The sequence below is a fragment of the Xyrauchen texanus genome, chromosome 13 (assembly GCF_025860055.1).
Source record: "Xyrauchen texanus isolate HMW12.3.18 chromosome 13, RBS_HiC_50CHRs, whole genome shotgun sequence".
NCBI classification, from domain to species: Eukaryota; Metazoa; Chordata; class Actinopteri; order Cypriniformes; family Catostomidae; genus Xyrauchen; species Xyrauchen texanus.
Window position 1 is genome coordinate 37,935,691 of NC_068288.1, and position 19,153 is coordinate 37,954,843.

The window sequence follows — 19,153 nt, forward strand, 5'->3', positions numbered from 1 at the left end:
TGTAACCTTGCAACTCACAGAATGGAGAAATGGCAAGGATTTTTGATGACCTTTAAATCAGAAAAGCTGTAAAATAAAAGGATTTCTATCCAACACCATATGAGGGTGGAATCTGATACACACATGGTTTGTTACCTGTTATTTATGTGTTTATAAAATTCATGATGTAGTTTTCCTGTCATGTAACCTTGAGAAGAAAGAAATTGTGAGCATTTCTGATTTCCTTTCTATCAGAAAAGTTGTAAAATGCTCAAGCATTAGTATCCGACACGAATATGAAGGTGGAAACTGATACACATATGGGTGGCAACATGTTATTGATGGTGTTTATAAAATCCCACTGGGAGTGTCATGCAATATCCATTTCCTGTCACAGGCAGACATTGGGCATCGATTGCAAAAGGATTATGAGTTCTCCGATCACAAATAGGATTATGTGCAGTTACCAGCTATTTGCAGCTTGTGTAAATCATGTCAATAAAGCTTTTGCCACCTTGTCCCTGGTGTCATTGTAAACCTACAATATATAAAACAATTATTCCGGGAAAATGAGAGCTTGAGTATTACAAAATATAGCTATAAGCCACTCAAGGCTGTGCATTACAGTAGTTTTACTATGAGTAAGGGGAGTGCTTATGCACAATGTGAAACCCCATTTATAGGAATATTCCACGTTCAATACAAGTTAAGTTCACTTTGGTTCATTTATAATACATCAGATTTTGGTTTGTTTCTCACCAAACTTTATTGTATTCCTTCAGTACAAGACATGAGTCATATACAATAATTTGATAGACTTCTGAATTATACTTTTGTGTAAAAAAGAAAAAAAAAATCATATGGAGTTCTAACAACACAGGGTGGGTAAACAATTACTGAATTTTCCTTTTTGAGTGAAATAATCCTTTTAGAACCAAGGGAATGTAAACTTTTGAACCAGAACATTTGTTTAAATTCAGTTACTATTTTTGTCTTGTGGAATATATGAGTGTATCTGTTGTAACACACAGACACATCGTGGTTTTAGGTGCACAAGCAGTGCGTAGAACTGCCCCACATTTTCCGCGAATTAACAATCATGTTGTAACGATATGCTGGCACTAGAAATGATGACAACTTGAAGATGAAGAACCCAAGTGCAGTTTATTTACATAAGTGAAGTCCAAAACACTAACTATAGACATGAACTATACTAAACATAAACATGAACAATTAATATGAATAAAAACTTGACTTAAACTAGACTTAGCAAACAAGGTACATTAACAATACTTGACAAGAGACAATGGCAAACATGAGGGTTTAAATACACAGACATAGGGTAAAACAATAACAAGAAAAACAATAAAGACATAACTATAAACAAGATAACAAGACTAATAACCTTAAACCAATGACAAACTAGAACTGATAAAACCATAAACCAATGAAAACAAGATACATGAACATGGAGGGAAACATGAAATCACATGACAAGGGAACCACATGACATGAAACAGGAACTAGAATTCCAAAATAAAACAAAAAAAGACATGAAAACAAAACATGCACAAAAACACATGTAGACATGACACACGTCTGTGTTAAATGTCCCTAATATTAGCAGTGGGCTTTACCGGTGTTTTCGGATGTAGCATTTGCAGTCAAGTCATGAGATAACTTCTCAGCGAGTGCTAATTACAACTGTGTTGTCTCATTTTTTTCCCAAACCAATTGGCATATAGAGACAAAAAAGAAATCTCAGTATATATAACTTCTTTAGATAGGGATCATTTTAAATAAAACTAACCTAAATTTAAAGGAAAATGTTTAAATGAAGTAGAAATAAAAAAATGAATTCAGATTCATGAACAGATTCATTCGGACTCGACTCGGACTCGGCCTGTTATGGACTCGACTTGGTCTCGACTAAGATGGACTCGAACCAAACACTACTTTCTAGTATTGCAAACTTTGGAACACATCCTTGTGTCATAGAATGCCTTGTTTTACATGCCTTGTTTTCTCTTGAAATTAACACAAGAGGCTTTAAAGCCATTTTGCGTTTTATTCACTTTCATACAAATCAAAAGTGAAATGGCTGATTAAATCTTTATAAATACTTATTTTTCGCTCTATTACTCAAACAAACCTAAGTCTGATTTTGAAACACTTTTACTCTAATGGATCATTTGAAAAACTGTATATTTTAATTAGGGATGCACTGAAATTTCGGCAACTGAAAATGTTTGTTTTGGCCGAAAGAGAAAAAAGTATATATGCCTCCCTACCCCTCGTTGCTCAGGTTTCACTCTCGATCGATTTATCCATTTTCACAGCGCTACCAAGCAAAGGCCGATGTCAGCGGTGTGGAAATACTTCAAAGCAGTACCGCCGTTCCCTATACGCATACTACGCAGTCTGCGTAGGGCACCAATGCACCAACTCCCTAGGGGGGGCACCAGAAAGTCCACCGGCTGCCCTTACTCGCATGTTATATGTTATCCAAGGCCCCGAAAGCAGTTGCGGAACACAGACGATCGCTTCATGCTCATATCACGCGAACGCAACAATCCTCTTGACTACTGTACATGAACAAAGATCGCAGACTACACGCATGTAATTATCTGCCCCAAGCAACAGCACAGAGAGAGAGAGAGAGAGAGAGAGAGAGAGAGAGAGAGAGACTATTCAGTGCAGCATCTCATGTTCTTAATGAAAAGAGGAACCGTCTCTCCTGCCAGAAAGCTGAGCAACTTTTGTTCTTGAAGAGAAACCTGACACTTTTACTTAAATAGAAAGCAGTCCAATTAAAATAGGTTTAGCCCAGCAAAACTTTGTTCTTCACTTGAGGCTACATCTGTCATTTACAGTTTGAGGTTGGTTTTAGTTCAATTACTGCTGTTTTGCACTGTTGTATTGCACAATAATTTTATATTAAAGTGGAAATATGTTTAAACAGAATAGAGGCCGTCTGCCGTTCTGTGTTTTGCCTGTTGTTTTCATTAAAATGACTATGTAATTTTTTGTAGCATATTTAAACTTTTTTTAATTTGCAAGATGCTATACTAGAGCTACTAAATTCATTACTTAACTGCTGTTTTGCATATCATTATAGTTTTTTAGAACGTTAAATTATCTGTTAAATTTGAATGTTAAAGAACTGAATAATTAATAATATATTTAATAATGTTTTAATATATTTTCTGTCCAATTTTGGTGCGTTACTTTCAATAAAAGTGTGATCATGTTATTGGTTTGTAGTTTTTCAATTCAGATTAATTAAATTCATGAAATTAATAAAAAAGTATAATATTAATACAATTATAAAAAAATGTAAAGAAATATTTTAACATTTTCGGTTTTTGGCCAAGTGCATCCTGAATTTTCGGTTTCGGCCCAGAATTTTCATTTCAGTGCATCACTAATTTTAATGCTTGTATCACAGATATTTGCACACTTGTTCCAATGTGATTAGCATTGACATTTGAGATAAAAGTGTTATAGAAGTGACAAGAATTGACATGGTTGCTTCAAACAATTTGCTTTTCATATCACATATGTTTAGAGCAAAGATGACTGTTTTGTTTACATCTCATTTTGCTATGAGGACACTCAGTTAGGTTAAGTGTTGGTTAAGGGTAGGGATATCTGTTTTTTAACCTCTCATTTGCTTTTAGGACACTATTGGTTAGGTTTAGGTTAAAACTTCCATCTAATATTTACCTATAAAACCTCGTCTGATCACGACACCATTTCTGCAGCAGCAAAATATTTTGTGTAGAACAATATTTTATATTTTTTTGCCTCAGTATCGTTATATTCAACAGATTAGTGTGGACAAGGCCTACGATTGTTCAGAATATTCCCTGACACAATGTGTGCATGCCTACAGCCCTTTAAAACATTTGATTTTCACTTTTAAAATCAATAATTGTTTATCCAAAAAATCAACAAAGCTAGTTAACTTTGCTGTGACTTCCTTCAGAACACTTTGCCTTCATGACTTTGAAAATGCAGGTCATGAACTTACAATATTTGGGGGGGGTTGGGGGTATTCTACTGTATCCCTATGCAATTTCGTAACCCCCCCTGAGAACTAGCAGGTCTTGGTTCTAGCTCTCATCCGTTACATCTAGTGTTGATGCTTTTGTTTTATTATTCATAACAAGTCAACAGCAACTTGTTTAATGGTGTTCTCTGAGCGGCTGGTGAAACTGCATACTCCATGTTTTCTTACAAGCTTACCAGCAGACCCCTATTATAAGAAGGGGGGGTGTATTCAAAGTGCTTTTTTATTAGGCCACTGCAGCCTACTCTCCATTCACCTGCAAAAATGATTCGTGTTTTTTTTTTATAGCCCTGCTGGAGTCAGCCTGCAGAAGGAAACCAATTTACTGAGTAAATGGCCTTGTTGGTGTTAGTGCGGGAATCCAGGTCATATGTGTTTGTGTAAACCGTAGTCCCGAATCCACCCCTTCAGAGATTTGTGTAAAGTTATCTACTGTCTGAGACATTGCCTTGCACATGCTCTGACATATTAAGCTGTGCTGTTCACGTGGGAAATGCACATTTGAGTCTGGCTGGCGACATTTCCCACCCCCCAGTTTCTCTCTATGAAATGTAGAACCATCAAGATCTCAGACAGTGAATACTTTAAGAAACTTGAGCAATCATGAAACATGAGCAGAACAGATTTCTTTATAAAAGCTTTCTTCTGTAAATATGTTCGTTTTCTATTTGAATGAGATAATGTACAAACAATTTACACAGAATTTATTTTTACTCATGTTTTTTATTATTAAGGCCCAAAAAATATTGGTAATGTTTTAGATTAGTGTAGGTATAAGGGAACAATATGCAAAGTTTGTGGAATAAAGTAACAACATGTAAAATTACAAAATATTTATACTATAATATTTTATAACTGAGGGGTAATTATTCTAATATTACGTGGTATGTATGACCTATAATGCTAAACAACATGTCAAATTACAAATTATTTATACTATAAGTATTTTATAACTAAGGGGTAACTATTCTAATATTACTTGTTATGTATGACCTATAATGCTAAACAACATGGAAAATAGCAAATAATTTATACTGTAAGTATTTTAAATATATAAGTATAAATAAATAAGGGGTAACAATTCTAATATTATATATATATATATTACGTGGTATGTATGACCTACTATGCTAAACAACAATCTTACGTTTGCGAGCAATTTGGCAAGAACATACACTGCATACCTTTTTGTAATAATACATATGTATTGTAATAGAACATATTCTACTATTACAGAAAACATGATGGAAATTACTGAACAACAAAACTTGAAATCTAAGGAAATTATTAATGAGTTTCTGTTATGATTTTATTTTGAATTCTCAAAGTTACTTACCTTATGAAAGTATACAGTCCATCTTAGCTGCCAGCAACACCAATATTATATATATATATATATATATATAATATTCATATAATTAAAATGGATTACATTATTGTAGCACAAGAGATAATCATTGATAAGACAATACAAAAAGCAGCTTTAGAATACAATGTATTGTTTACTACCATATTATTGATCACAAGACAATCATTGGCATACAGTTCACAGCAATCAATTTCACAAGAGAATTTGTCAATCAGTTGGAGATTTATTATGAGGGCTTGGTTGAGGACCTGTCAATTTACATCTGTGTCAGACATGCTTGTGTAGTGTCTCGGGTGCGTTGCATCATAAACATAAAATGTTTAGGTCACTGTGTCAATTTAAATATAGTTTAACACTCAATCTTTAAACACATCTTAAGATCCCTTATTTCGCATTTGCACTCCTTCAAGTGTTTTGAATTCAAGAACGTAACACATGATTGTGTTGTTCTGCCTACTGAAGTGTTGTATTCTTCGCTGTATAAACTGTGCGTTGCTCATACAGCTGAAATTTCACTTACTGCCCTCTGGAGTAAACAGGTGGTACTACAAGCTTGCATTTCTCAGGAATCTTCCTTTTTACGGTCCGGGGGCATTGCGATTAATTGAGTACATTTTTTTTAACGCGTTATTTTTCAGTAAGATTAATCGCACTAAATTAACGTGTTAAATCGACAGCCCTAATATATATATATATATATATATATATATATATATATATATATATATATATGAATTAAAATACATGCTTTTTAGCAAAATATTTCTTTAAGCGGCTTTGTTAGAAAATTTGTTTCTTTACCATGATTTTACATATTGTTTAGCATTATTTGTCATACATACCACGTGATATTAGAATAGTTACTCCTTAGTTATAAAATACTTACAGTATAAATAATTTGTAATTTTCCAGGTTTATTCCTCAAACTTTGCATATTGTTCCCTTATACCTGCACTTGTAATTTAGAGGTACACTATTATTATGCTGTAAATTCTGTGTACTTACACTGTAAATTGCAGGCTTTTAATCTTCAAATTTTAATCTTCAAATCAATGGTTGTTATATTATGATTTATTTCAGAACTGGTTGGTTTGGTGCATGGCTTAGACTTCTTTGATGAAGAATTTCATGAAAACTTTATGGGAAAAACATTTAGCACTTTCCCAGTTCATCAGTAGAAAGAGGAAGTATCAGTCATGCTCTCAAAATATTCTCAGACACAAACACACACACACACGTGCGTCGGTGATCTGTGCAGCTCTCTCTCCCCATCTACTGCTGATGCCACAGCTTTTATCCCCGCCGCTGCTCACTGCAATACAAATCAGCTGTTAGTCAATTACAGCAAAGATGTGAATCCTTTACCACTCACCTCTCCTGGCCTCACTCACCAGAGATCGGTGCTCAACCACGACCCTGCATCCACATACCCCAACCGCCCTGACTCAGACTGGGGAGCCATCCGGTCTACCACCAACTCCCCCCCATTTCAAGAGAGGAAATCAGCAACAGCCATCTGTGCCCACGGCCTGTGGACCACCTCAAACTTAAAAGGCTGAAGTGCCAGACATCAACGGGTGATACGCGCGTTAGTATCCTTCATGTAGTGGAGCAACTGGAGTGATGCATAGTCTGAAAAGAGGGTGAAGGCTCATCCAAGCAGGTAGTACCGGAGTGTGAGCACCGCCCATTTGATGAGCAGACACTCATTCTCTATTTTGATGTACTTTTTTCCCGCACTGAGAGCTTTTGACAAATGTACAGCACAGGGTGCTCCTCCCCCTCCAACACCTGAGACAGTACCGCCCCCAGCCCTTGTCCAATACATCTGTCAGCAACAAAAAAGGGAGAAAGAAGCCAGGAGAATGTAACAGTGCCCCCCCACAGAATACAGCCTTCACTTGTGTAAAAGCCTGTTTGCACAGCTCTGTCTTCTGGACCGTATCTGGTGCTCCCTTTTTAGTGAGATCAGTCAGTAAGCTGGTGACATCCAAATAATTAGGTACAAACCTGCGATAATAGCCAGCCAGCCCCAGGAACTGTCTCACCTCCTTTTTTGTCTTGGTCTCAGGCAGGCCGTAAATGCTGCTGTTTTATCAATTTGGGGACGCACCTGCCCACGACCCAAGTGGAAGCCCAGATACTTTCATTTCCCCATCCAATTGCACACTTCTTCGGGTTTGCTGTAAGATCCGCCCTCTCAGCAATCACAGGACATCCCTCAGATGTTGGATGTGCTGCTGCCAATCATTTCTATAAATTGAATATCATCTAGATAGGCAGTGGCATATGCAGTGTGCAGGCAGAGGACTTTTTCCATGGGTCACTGGAACATAACTGGGGCCCCAAACAAACCGAAAGGAAGGGTTATAAATAGGTGTAGGCAAAATGGTGTAGAAAATGCATATTTTTCTCAGGACATGGAAATCAAGTGGATCTGCCAGTATCCCTTTTATATGTCCAGTGTAGAATAGAAGTGAGCTGCACCTAACCAATCGAGCAGTTCGTCAATGCGAGGCATTTAGACACCGCATTGACCTTTCATTAGTCCACACAGAACCGAATAGAGCTGTCAGATTTCGGGACCAAAATCTCCATGCTGGAACAGTCACTATGGGACTCCTCAATTACCCCCATATCAAGCATGGCCGTAAGTTCTTCTTGGACCACTTGTTTTTTTAGCTCCGTTAGTGGATAGGGCCGTGACTGTACCACTACCCTTGGGGGCGTCTTAATTTGGTGTTCTATGAGGTTTGTGCGACCAGGTAGAGGCAAAAACTCAGTTTGCAACTTGGCAACCTCCTTGACTTGGAACGGAGGGAGGTGGTTTCCACAAGGGACTGGGGTGTTTTGAAATTCAGTTTTTAAATTCACCTCCAGTCCGAGCTCCTCCCTCTCATTAACAACCATCGCCAATACCACAGGAACCATCTCTCTACATAGTTTTATGAGATTTAGGTGGTATATTTGCCGTGCTCCTCCTCTACCTGTTCGCTTCACCTCATAGATTCCATATGTACAAACTTTTGAATCATTTTTTAAAGAGTTTAATTAAAATATTCAACAAGGCCATCTGTCTGAGGATGGTAAACACTGCTGGGAATTATTTAATCCCTAATAATTTGTAAAGTTTGTGGAGTGCACGTGACATAAACGAGGTGCCCTGATCAGTTAGGATCTATTTCGGGATCCCAATTAGGGAGATCATTTTGAAGAGCGCCTCTGCAACAATGCGTGCTAAAATGTTGCACAGGGGCACTGCTTCCGGTTATTTGCAAAATCCACCAAGACTATTACAAAGTGATGACCCATGTGTGGTCTGTTCTAATGGCCCGACGAGGTCCATGCCAATTCTTTTGAAGGGGACCTTGATCAATGGAATAGGGTGCAATGGCACTTTTGGAGTGGCCGGTGTATTCACCAACTGACATTCGCGACATGTAGCACACAATCTGCGTACATCCCCGTGAATGCCCGGCTAATGAAACTGGGCCATGAGATGGTTCAGTGTCTTGTCTTGCCCTAAATGTCCTGCCATTGGATTAAAATGTTTTTCGGAATTAACAACTGGGTTGTATCTGTTTTTGTTTGAGCATCCTGCGTCACTCGATAGAACGCCCATGGGGATTTCCCAGAGAGGCGGATCCCTCTCTTCCCTCTGGGTTTCCCTGACGTGGAGCTGACGTCGACGGCTCCATCTCCACCTCCCAAGCCATTGCTGTGCCCACCCAACACAAACTTTCCTATCACAGGACCATCCATACCAATTTCCTTCAACAATATTTGAAATGGTGGACAATTTGTTCCCAGAATCAGTGGATGGGAGAGGTGGAGACAAACCACCACCTCAATTCTATGCTTTTGAGCCCAAAATTGGACCATAACACTTACTACAAGGTAATCATGAACATTCCCATGTACCCCCAATCTGTTGCTCCACCCTGACAGCAGTGGCAGCAAATGGACCACTAATTTTTTGTTGGGCAAGCCCCACCCTTCAGCCGTGTGCTCAAACAGTTCAATGAAAGCTTCAGGATCATCCTGTGGCCCCATTTTAGTCAGTGTGATGTGGGGCATGGCTGTGGTAGAGACCGGTGTTGCTGCTGGAGTATCTTCTTGCAGCAACAAGCTCTGTATCACCTTTAGGCCTTCCGCATGGGATTGAAGGAGCACCTGGAAGCGCTGTTCTTGCACCGAGTGTAGCTTCAGGAGGGCTTGGTGTTGCATCTGGTGGAAGGCAGTCAGGAATTTCACGATCTCGGCCAGTGGTGAGGACTTTATGACGGAGCTCTCTTCCTCTTCATCCTGGGTTTCAGCACTACTGTAACACTTTCCAGATTACCAGTAAAAAGAGGAAGCAGGGGACAGCGATGGCAGTTCCAAATAAACTTATTGTATTTAACACTCTCAAAATATTCTCAGAAACACAAACACACACACACACACACACACACACACACACACACACACACACACACACACACACACACACACACACACACACAAGTGATTAGTGCTCATTACAATACAAATCAGCTCTAGACAATTCCCGCGCAGGTGTGAATCCTCAACCACTCACCTCTCCCGGTCTCGCTCTCCAGACATCGGTGCTCAACCACAGCCCCACTTCCACAACAATATTTACTCAAAATATATTCAAAAATATTTAAAAAATAGTTGAAAATGACCATAAATGCCCAAATATCTGAATATTAATCAAGCATGCAGATATATTGGTCCAACATTACCTTTGGGTGGAGCATTAGAAATATACATTGACTGAAATAAGGAGCTAAGCATTTGCAAATGGAATCCACTAACACCTTTTTATGTCCATGGTAATTTATATAACTTTATATAACTTTAGTATACACAGATTGAAGCTGGTTGAGAAATGAGGGGCTGGCAGATTGCATATGGCTAAGGCTGATAGCTGAGTGAAGACTGGCTGGCTTGTTGGCTTGATGGAATCTGTCTCACTGAAGTCCATGTATAGATTCCGTTCACATCGGCCAGTGTTTCTGCCTCTGGCTTCTGCGGGCTTTGGACTTTGGTGTCCAATATCTTTAAAGTATCTTTACAGTATTCCCACACACCATTTTTCCATTTATTCAATGAGATAATTTTGTACTAGCTATACATTTATCGCTCTGGACACAGGCAGCGTAGTCATGATACTGTAATTCTCATTCCATTTCATAATGTCTGCTATGCAATCACTTCATCTGCCGCCAGTGGAAATGGGGAAGCACATTATCTATGGCAGAGTATTATAAGAGATTATCTCTGACAGATCTTCTCCCTCGCAGGCACCATTAACCAGGCTTTGGCCTACTTGATATTTCTACCACCTGTGACCGTCATCCGGCGGCCAGAAGAATTATTGGCATTGTATTTTTTCCCTGTGCTATAAATTAATCATGTAAGGAACTACTCTGAATCTGATTGGACAGTAACCAAGGAACTCTCTGTCCCTCCCCAAAGATGGCAAAGACACCATGCATCATTAAAGTTGAGCCTTGCCATTTGACACAGCTATTTTTTTACACTTGGCTCAGCAGTAATTTGATGTGTATTATCACCAGGGAAGGGAATCATAAGGAATTTTGCTTCTGATTACATAACAATTTTGTTTATGTTTTTTTAGTACATTTGAGGAGGAAATAAATAATAAGATTTCAAAAGAATACATTTAGTTAGTAATATATTTTTTGCAAAAGGACTTTTGATGCTGCACAGAGGTGGAATAAATGCACAAAATAATAAATAATATCAACTCTTTATTAAATAAAACATTAAACCCAAAAATAATTGGTAATTCATTTATCCCCCTGAGACTCGAGCGTGGCTGTTGTGTGCATTTTCCATTTGCCTTTTTTATTTGCAACTAGTAGCACCATATAAACAAGCAATAAATAAATACAAATAAAATAATGATAATAATAATAAATTCTAGAGCACATAGTTTTCTTAAAAGTGGATGTCCACATATGGTGACAGTTGAGAAGGTTGTGAATTTTTTAAAATACCAAGCTAGAGAAGGTCTGATTTTTTCATCAAATAGTTTATGTTTCCAGGTGTGTTGGGTGTTCATGTTTTTGATACATTACAGACATTACAATTTATTTTCTATAAAGCTAAATAATTAATTATTATTCAACGTAATGGCCAACATCATCCAATCACGGCCAACCAAGTTGAAATACATTTTTGCATTCTCAAATTCTATGTACTGATTACCAATATACAATGTTTGCCAAACATGTTGAGTGGTCCAAACAAAATCTGCAGCCTGAAAATAAACTTTTGGTTGGATTTTAGGAGTGAATCCACTTAGCTGAATAGAACGCTATAGGATGCACCCTTGCTCCATATTTAGTAAATGACTTAATCTCCAGTGTGCTGTCTGTCAGCACTGGTCTCAGAACAGTTCGAAATGCACCTTTTTTTCATCCTAACTTCATATACTTTAAAGCCTCTGAGAGCAAAATGTTTCAGCTTTTGGACATACACATTGATTCTCGTTGTGAAAATACACTGTAAATATACAGGAATGCATTTACTAATGTTAATAAATAGAACCATATTGTACAGTGATAATAAAATTAAATGTATATTAAAATGAAGCGAAATTACCCACAGAGGTGTTACTGTTGTTAATGGTGTTAAAGTTTTTACTTAATTTTGAGGGAAAAAGGTCACAATTTCCACATATGTGGACATTATTTTTATCAGTGCGTTAACGCATGACTAATCGATGTTTGTTTTAAAGCAGCATATCAAACAAAACTAGAGACGCTACTCTTTACAACCAAGCAGGTTTCAATGAAAAAACTTAAGGATGCTTCTTACCAAAGGCACTTTTATTAGCGCTGCGCCCATAGAATTGCTTCAAGGAAACCGATGCCGTGTTTTTGTGTCACGTGACTCAGTGCATCAGAGGTTTAACCCTGAAATGACAGTGTAGATGGTTGTGAACAGTATTCAGCTGGTTTAAATAATTTTTTTAAAGTTGTGCACAACAAAGCTAAAATACAATGTCCACACATGTGGATGCGGGGTCACACAATGTTGTTCATTAATGAATTCCTTATTTAAATTCCACTTCTTACAAAAAAACGAATGTTTATCTAAAACTGTTTTTGGTGTATTTAGTGTCAGATATGACTAAAGTATTGATTTTCATTTCAGTTAGTGAGTCAGATTAATTCAGCGCAAACTGATTCATAAGTGCTTTTGATTCACTAAAAATAACCAGATGATAAAACTTATGTTCCACGCTATACCTTGTAGTGCCGCTGAATATTGGTTCAAAGACATTGGCTATGTTTGGAAGAGCATTCTACCTTAATACTCTTACTTTTGCTATAGTGTATAGTATGTACCATATGATGTGCACTCACATTTTATGTACGCATAGAATAATCAGATTCCCTACATTTGCTGTATATTTGCCATACTGAGCAGTATACCACAGAGACCATGTTTGGGAACAGCATACTACCATACTACTCTTACAATGTGGCTGCACTGTATAGATGCAATTTTAAACAAAATTGGAGTTAAAATTATAAATGAACCACTTAATTTCCAAGATAATTATGCCACTAACTGATATAAACATGCAATGTGGTAAGATCATGTGACAGATGAACTGAGGCCATGTGGCAACAATGCAGCACTTAATATTAGAAATGTTTATTGTGGAAAAATTGTTACTGCTTAACTTATTTTTAAATAGCAGTAGGCAGCATGTAGTGTATACTGCAAAGTATTCGGTATGCAGTAAACTATAGTATTCCATTCAGCAAAGACTAATGTGTTTTCATTAGAAAACACAAATATTTCTCTGCATTTACTACTCTCATCCACACTAATATGGTGTTTAACTCCATTGAAAATGCCCTTTGCAACCGCATACTTTGGAAAACTATGATGTTAGGAAATTGAAACCTGAGTTTTCAAATGAAAACAAATGTATGTGAATGTTGCCAAATCAGAGTATTTAAGTACAGTACAGTGTACACATCAGCAGTTGAATTAAATAGAATTTGGTTCTGGTATTTAATAATTCTCTGTTCTCAGCCCTAATGATCATGCACCAGACAGAATAGGAGGGTTTTTCTTGACTTTGAGAGGTATCAGAGGCACAGACGAAAGACAAAAGCAATCTGACCTCTCTCTGAAGTGAGAGGGGACTGCTGACGAGACTGAAACATAAATTAGCATTGATCATTTTTGCCGAACATGCCATGTTAATGACTTGAGTCTTACAGGCCTTGTTAGACATCTCGTGGAAATAGATTATAATGGTCCCACTAGCTTTCCCTGAAGTCCACCGACTCTCGATTGTTTTACAAATGGCACTTGCTTCTCATTATAAAGAAGAACGTTTTTAGTGTCATTAATGTTGTACTGTATTCCTTTAGGGACAGCGTTTTCATTAGGAAGTGTATAAATGTTTTTCAACCTTGCATTTTTTTTTCAGTATCTTAAAATAGTTGCAATTTGCACTGTAAACTTGTACTCTTTTTTTATAAATGATGATAACTAGAGCAGTGAGTATTAGTTATCTAATACAAGCATATTAACCTCTTGTCAGAGGAAAGTGGTTTAAGGAAGGAGAATATATTAAATATATACTTCAAAACATTTTCTGGTGCATTAAAACAGTACTGATAATTCAAAACATGAACAATGCTTCAAAACAATACAGATGCCTCAAAATAACACAGATTCTTCAATTGATGCTGAACATTTACAATTCTTTTAAAATTATGACGACTATAACAGCTGTGTATCAGTTATCTAATACAAGAATATTAAAGTCTCCTCAAAGGAAACTGGTACAGAAACGTATTGAACAAATTGATTTGAATAAGTATGAAAATAGGTAACATTCAGGAATCATATCTGCAGTTCAACTTAAGTTCTTCCCAATTGTGCAGCTATAGTTTCATCATTCGTTTTGCATACTCGCCAGCCATAGATCACCCTCATACATCTCATAAGGAAAGTCATCAAACAAATATCCGGCTATTGACCTGTCCTCCAGGACTTGATTGAGACTCATAGTGGGCTGAAGGAGCAGAATGACAAACAAAGGATGCGGGAGGTTAAAAAAATGGAAACCAAATCGATAGAGATGACTGAAATGACGAAGGACTTGAAGGTCAGTGCTTGTGGTCCCTCAGAGTAGATAATACAGGAACTTAATCAATCTCATCTAATTTAATCTCTCCCTCCATCTCGGATCTGATCTGCACTCGTATTTATTTATTTTTTTCCCTCCATGGTCAGGTCTTTTAATTTCCCTTCCAATGACTGGACTGGTCTCTCGTATTACAAAAGAAGTTAGTTGAAAAGGTTTGTTGAAAGAAGAAAAAGATGCTTAAAAACAATACCAATGCTTTAAAGGAATATTCCAGGTTCAATACAAGTTAAGCTCAATAGACAGCATGTGTGGCATAATGCTGATTACCACAAAAAATAAGTTTGGCCCCTTTACTTCTATTGTAAGTGCCTCACTGTAACCCAGATCTTTGCTGTCTTTAAAAAAAAGGAGAGGTAAATTTTTGGTAATCAACAATATGCCACAAATGCTGATTATTGAGCTTATCTTCTATTAAACCCAAAATATTCCTTTAAAACAATAGGTATTGTATGGCTAAACTGATGCTTCAAAACAATATGGTAAATGGTCTGCACTTATATAGCCCTTTTCTTTTATCCGTAGCGGATTTCAAAGCACTTTACACTGTGACTCATTCACCCATTCACACACACACTCACACACCAATGACGGCAGAGATGTCATGCAAGGCACTAGCCTGTCATTGGGAGCAACTTGGGGTTCAGGGTCTTTCCCAAGGACACTTAGGCAAGTGGAGTCATGTGGGCCAGGAATCGAACTGCCAACTCTGCGATTAGTGGCCAATCCGCTCTACCACCTGAGCCACAGCCGCCACTACAATACTCACACTTCAAAACAACTCTGATGCTTTAAAACAATAATGATGCTTCAAAACCTCCTTTTTGCACCTGTGTAAAAATACAGATATTTTAAAATAATCCCAGCTCTTTGAAACAATGCTGATGCTTCAAAACAATACAGACATTTAAAAACTATACTGAAACTTAAAAACTATGATGCTTCAAAGCAACTGCCTACTGATTTTTCAAAACAATTCCGATGTTTCAAAACAATACTGCCATTTTAAAACAATACTGATGCTTCAAAACAATACTAATGAGTCAAAATATAGATGCTTTAAAACAATACTGACACTTTAAACTGAATCTGATGTATCAAAACAGGCTGACACTTTAAAACTATTATGCTTCAAAGCAATACTGTTGTTTCAAAACAATACTGACAATGATTAAAAACAATAGTGATGTTTCAAAGCAATACTACCACTTTAAAACAATACTAATGTACAAAACCTACAATATACTGATGTGTTAAAAAACAGATTTTATTTTTCAAACAATACCGGTGTTTCAAATCAAAACTGCCATTTTAAACAATACTGATGCTATGAAGCAATACTGATGCTTCAAAACATAAATGATTTGTAAAAATACAGATATTTTAAAACTAGTATACCATTTGTATTTATTTATTTTAATTTAAAAATGTTTGAGAACAAGTACTAGTACCAATACTTAATTTTTTGGTACTTGCCGATAATGGGTCTGATACCTGTTTTTCTTTTGTTGTTTTTTTCTAAAATCCATATCACCAGTTTATTTAAATGTTATCATCAAAATGATTTTTAAATACCTGAATTAATTAAAAATTAAATCAAACTAAAAGATAAAAATACATTTTCAACATGATATTGTATTCTTTTTTTATCAAATGAAGTGCTTATATACAGAACCTCACCGCACAACCCAAAATACAACATTGCACAACAGAGCATCACAGATGTTAGCATAATACTACTGATTTATTATTATTATTTGTATCATTAGTATTAGTAGTAGTATTACTACTGATGAATATTACATAACTTTACAGTAGATACATATTTCTGTCATACTTTTTTCCTATAAATATACCTTTAATATTGACGGAGCTTTTATATTTAAATGTTTCTGTGTTGTGTTTGTCCAAGGAGCTCTGATATTATGTCGGAGTGAATATTAAACCGCAAAAGTTTGCTATTTAATTAAATAGGTATGCAAGTACTCTGTATGTGCCTCATGCTACAACGTGAAGTCGCACTCTGTTTACTGTCATCTGCTACAAACAGAGCATGCGATGCTCATGACAGTGTTTTCCCTGAATGAGTCAAGGAAGAGCTTTAAAAGGTATGATGCACCCGGCATCAGCACAACACTGTGTCCACACATTCACAGGTGCTCACATTTAAATTACATGCAAACTTGATATTTATCTCATTAAAAAGCAGCTTTTGCAGTTAAATAATCTCACTATGACATAACATGATTTTAATTAGTGGGATGAATGTTTTTGTAATGACATTCGTAGGTCAGATGGTATCGTTTTTTTGGTATAATTTTTACGAGAACGACCAGTACATGGGGATCGGGATATCCCTATTTAAAACAGTCTGAAACTTTAACACAATAGAGATGCTTCAAAGCAATACAAAAAAACTGATATTTTAAAAACTACTGATACTTTAAAATAATCCTGATGCTTCAAAACAATACTGATACTTCAAAACAACACTGATGCTTTAAAAAAAAATACTGAATATTGGAGATGACCATTAGAGAAGAAAAGTAAATCCAAGTTACTTTTTAGAGGTTTGGTATTCAGAGAATGTGAGTTTGGATGTTATTGTGTTCTGTGTTTGTTTTTGTAAATGTGCAGTCTCTAAAGTTGCTATATCGATCATAAACAACTTGTTTGGCATTCAAAATGTTACCCTTATTTGCTATACATTTGCTACATTGCGACACAAAAACAGCATCCCATCAGGGCCCACGTTTGTAACAGTGAAAATGGCCGTGTTGACCCTCATAAATTAAAGTGGGTATTTGGCAGCTCTGATGTGCTTTAAAGAGTATTGAATTCCTGTGAGGTGGATGGATTGCACTCAGCAGTCTCAAAAGAGGGAGGGTTGATGCTGTATAGCCAACTCCTCTATCATATTCACTGCCCTTTCAAAGTGTATCACCTCCCTTATCGAATCATAATCCTGTTCTGAGATACGCCGAGCTGAAAATGAAATATTTTTGCAGGTTTGTAAATGTATCACACACATTTCCCAGCGTACGTGTGTAGAACCAATACTTTTAGCACAATCCAAACATTGCCTTTGGCAGATGAATATGTGTTCGGGTTTTGCTGCCGTAAGCCACTGAGGATTTTTTCATATCTCTCTTATTCTCTTTCGCTCCACGTCTATCTGTCTCTCCCTCTCCAATTCTCCAATTCTCTCATGGGTGATCTAGTAAGCATACTATATGTGTCCACACTGCATTTGCTCTGCTGCCAGCAGACCTGAAGGCATGGAATCCTGTCTCTACATATTTGGATGAATTAATAATTAAAGAGATCATAATCGTATCAACATGTGCTCACCCTCAGTTTTTCAAACCCGTATGGCTTTCTTTCTTCAGTGGAACAAAAAAAGGAGGTTCAGAAGACTGTTGATGCTGCTCTCTTGCATGCAATGAAAGTGGATGGGGACCAGGTGTTGTCAAGCTCTAAAAAGGACAAAAAAGCTCATTTAAAGTTTTGCATTATATCCGAAGTCCTCTAAAGCCATATGATTGCGTTAGGTGAGTAGCTAACTAAATATGAGTTGTTAATCACTGAACATTTTGCTTGACAGCCATGGTCACAGTCCAGTTTCTTTGTATGGATGAACAGCTTGGAGCTTCTGCTATAAATAACTAATTTTGTGTTCCACTGAGAAAGAAAGTAAAGGGGTTTGAAAGACATAATGGTGAGTTAATGATAACAGAATTTAGATTTTTGGGTGAACTACTCATTTTAAAATTTCAATGATTTTTTTTATCTGATGTTACATCTCCTCTTGTTCACCTCGCTAGTTTTGTATTTTCCTCTAATCTTTTTTTCTCTTTCTCTTTCTCTTTCACTCTGTCCCTTGCTCATTTCACAGCTTACAAAGCTGACTTTACATAAGAAGAACACTTCTCGCTCCTCTTGCAGTTGAATGGAAATAAAAGAGATTCTGTGACCTTGGAAGATGAAGATGTTGTTGCCATGGGAACTCTTAATCCTGCTGTCACTCAAGAGCTGCCTAGCAGGTATGATATCCCCTGAGTTTCCTTTGATAGCTCACCTGTTCTGCATAATGCCCACTTCAGCAGAGAGAGTGGCTTTCTGTGCCTCTGTCTAATCATTTTCACATTTCTCTAGAGACTGATGCATGCTGAGTACATGCTCCTGTGGCTGCCCCAGCAGGACATTTGTCTTGACACACTTTCTGATTTTGTCTTCTGCAAGAACTTCACCCAACTTCTTTTAGCACACTCTGTTTGTTCAGAATAACTAGTGTAGCAAACTTGTTTTCATCTTTATGTGGCTTTGAATAATATTTCAATAAATATTGTCTTTGTCCAAACAGCAGCAGAATACAGCTACTGTCCTGTACAGACGTAGCTAAAATTGCCACATATACTATACGCTAGATTGTGTGTGACTAGGTACTTTCTTATGAAATGCAAAATCTGTATTTCTGATATTTCTGTTTTTGCTGAACTAAACACTGAAGTCAATTTAGCTG

The 19,153-nt window shown here is 36.9% G+C and overlaps 1 protein-coding gene across 1 annotated transcript in view; it reads left to right on the forward strand.

The window, feature by feature from the left end:
* LOC127653773 (contactin-4-like) overlaps positions 1 to 19,153 on the forward strand; it is a 133,749-nt gene that overhangs the window by 61,405 nt on the left and 53,191 nt on the right. The window contains exon 2 of the mRNA XM_052140545.1: positions 18,527 to 18,674. Within this exon, the coding sequence (XP_051996505.1) occupies positions 18,614 to 18,674 (61 nt within the window). The 5' untranslated portion in view covers positions 18,527 to 18,613. The remainder of the gene's footprint in view (positions 1 to 18,526; positions 18,675 to 19,153) is intronic.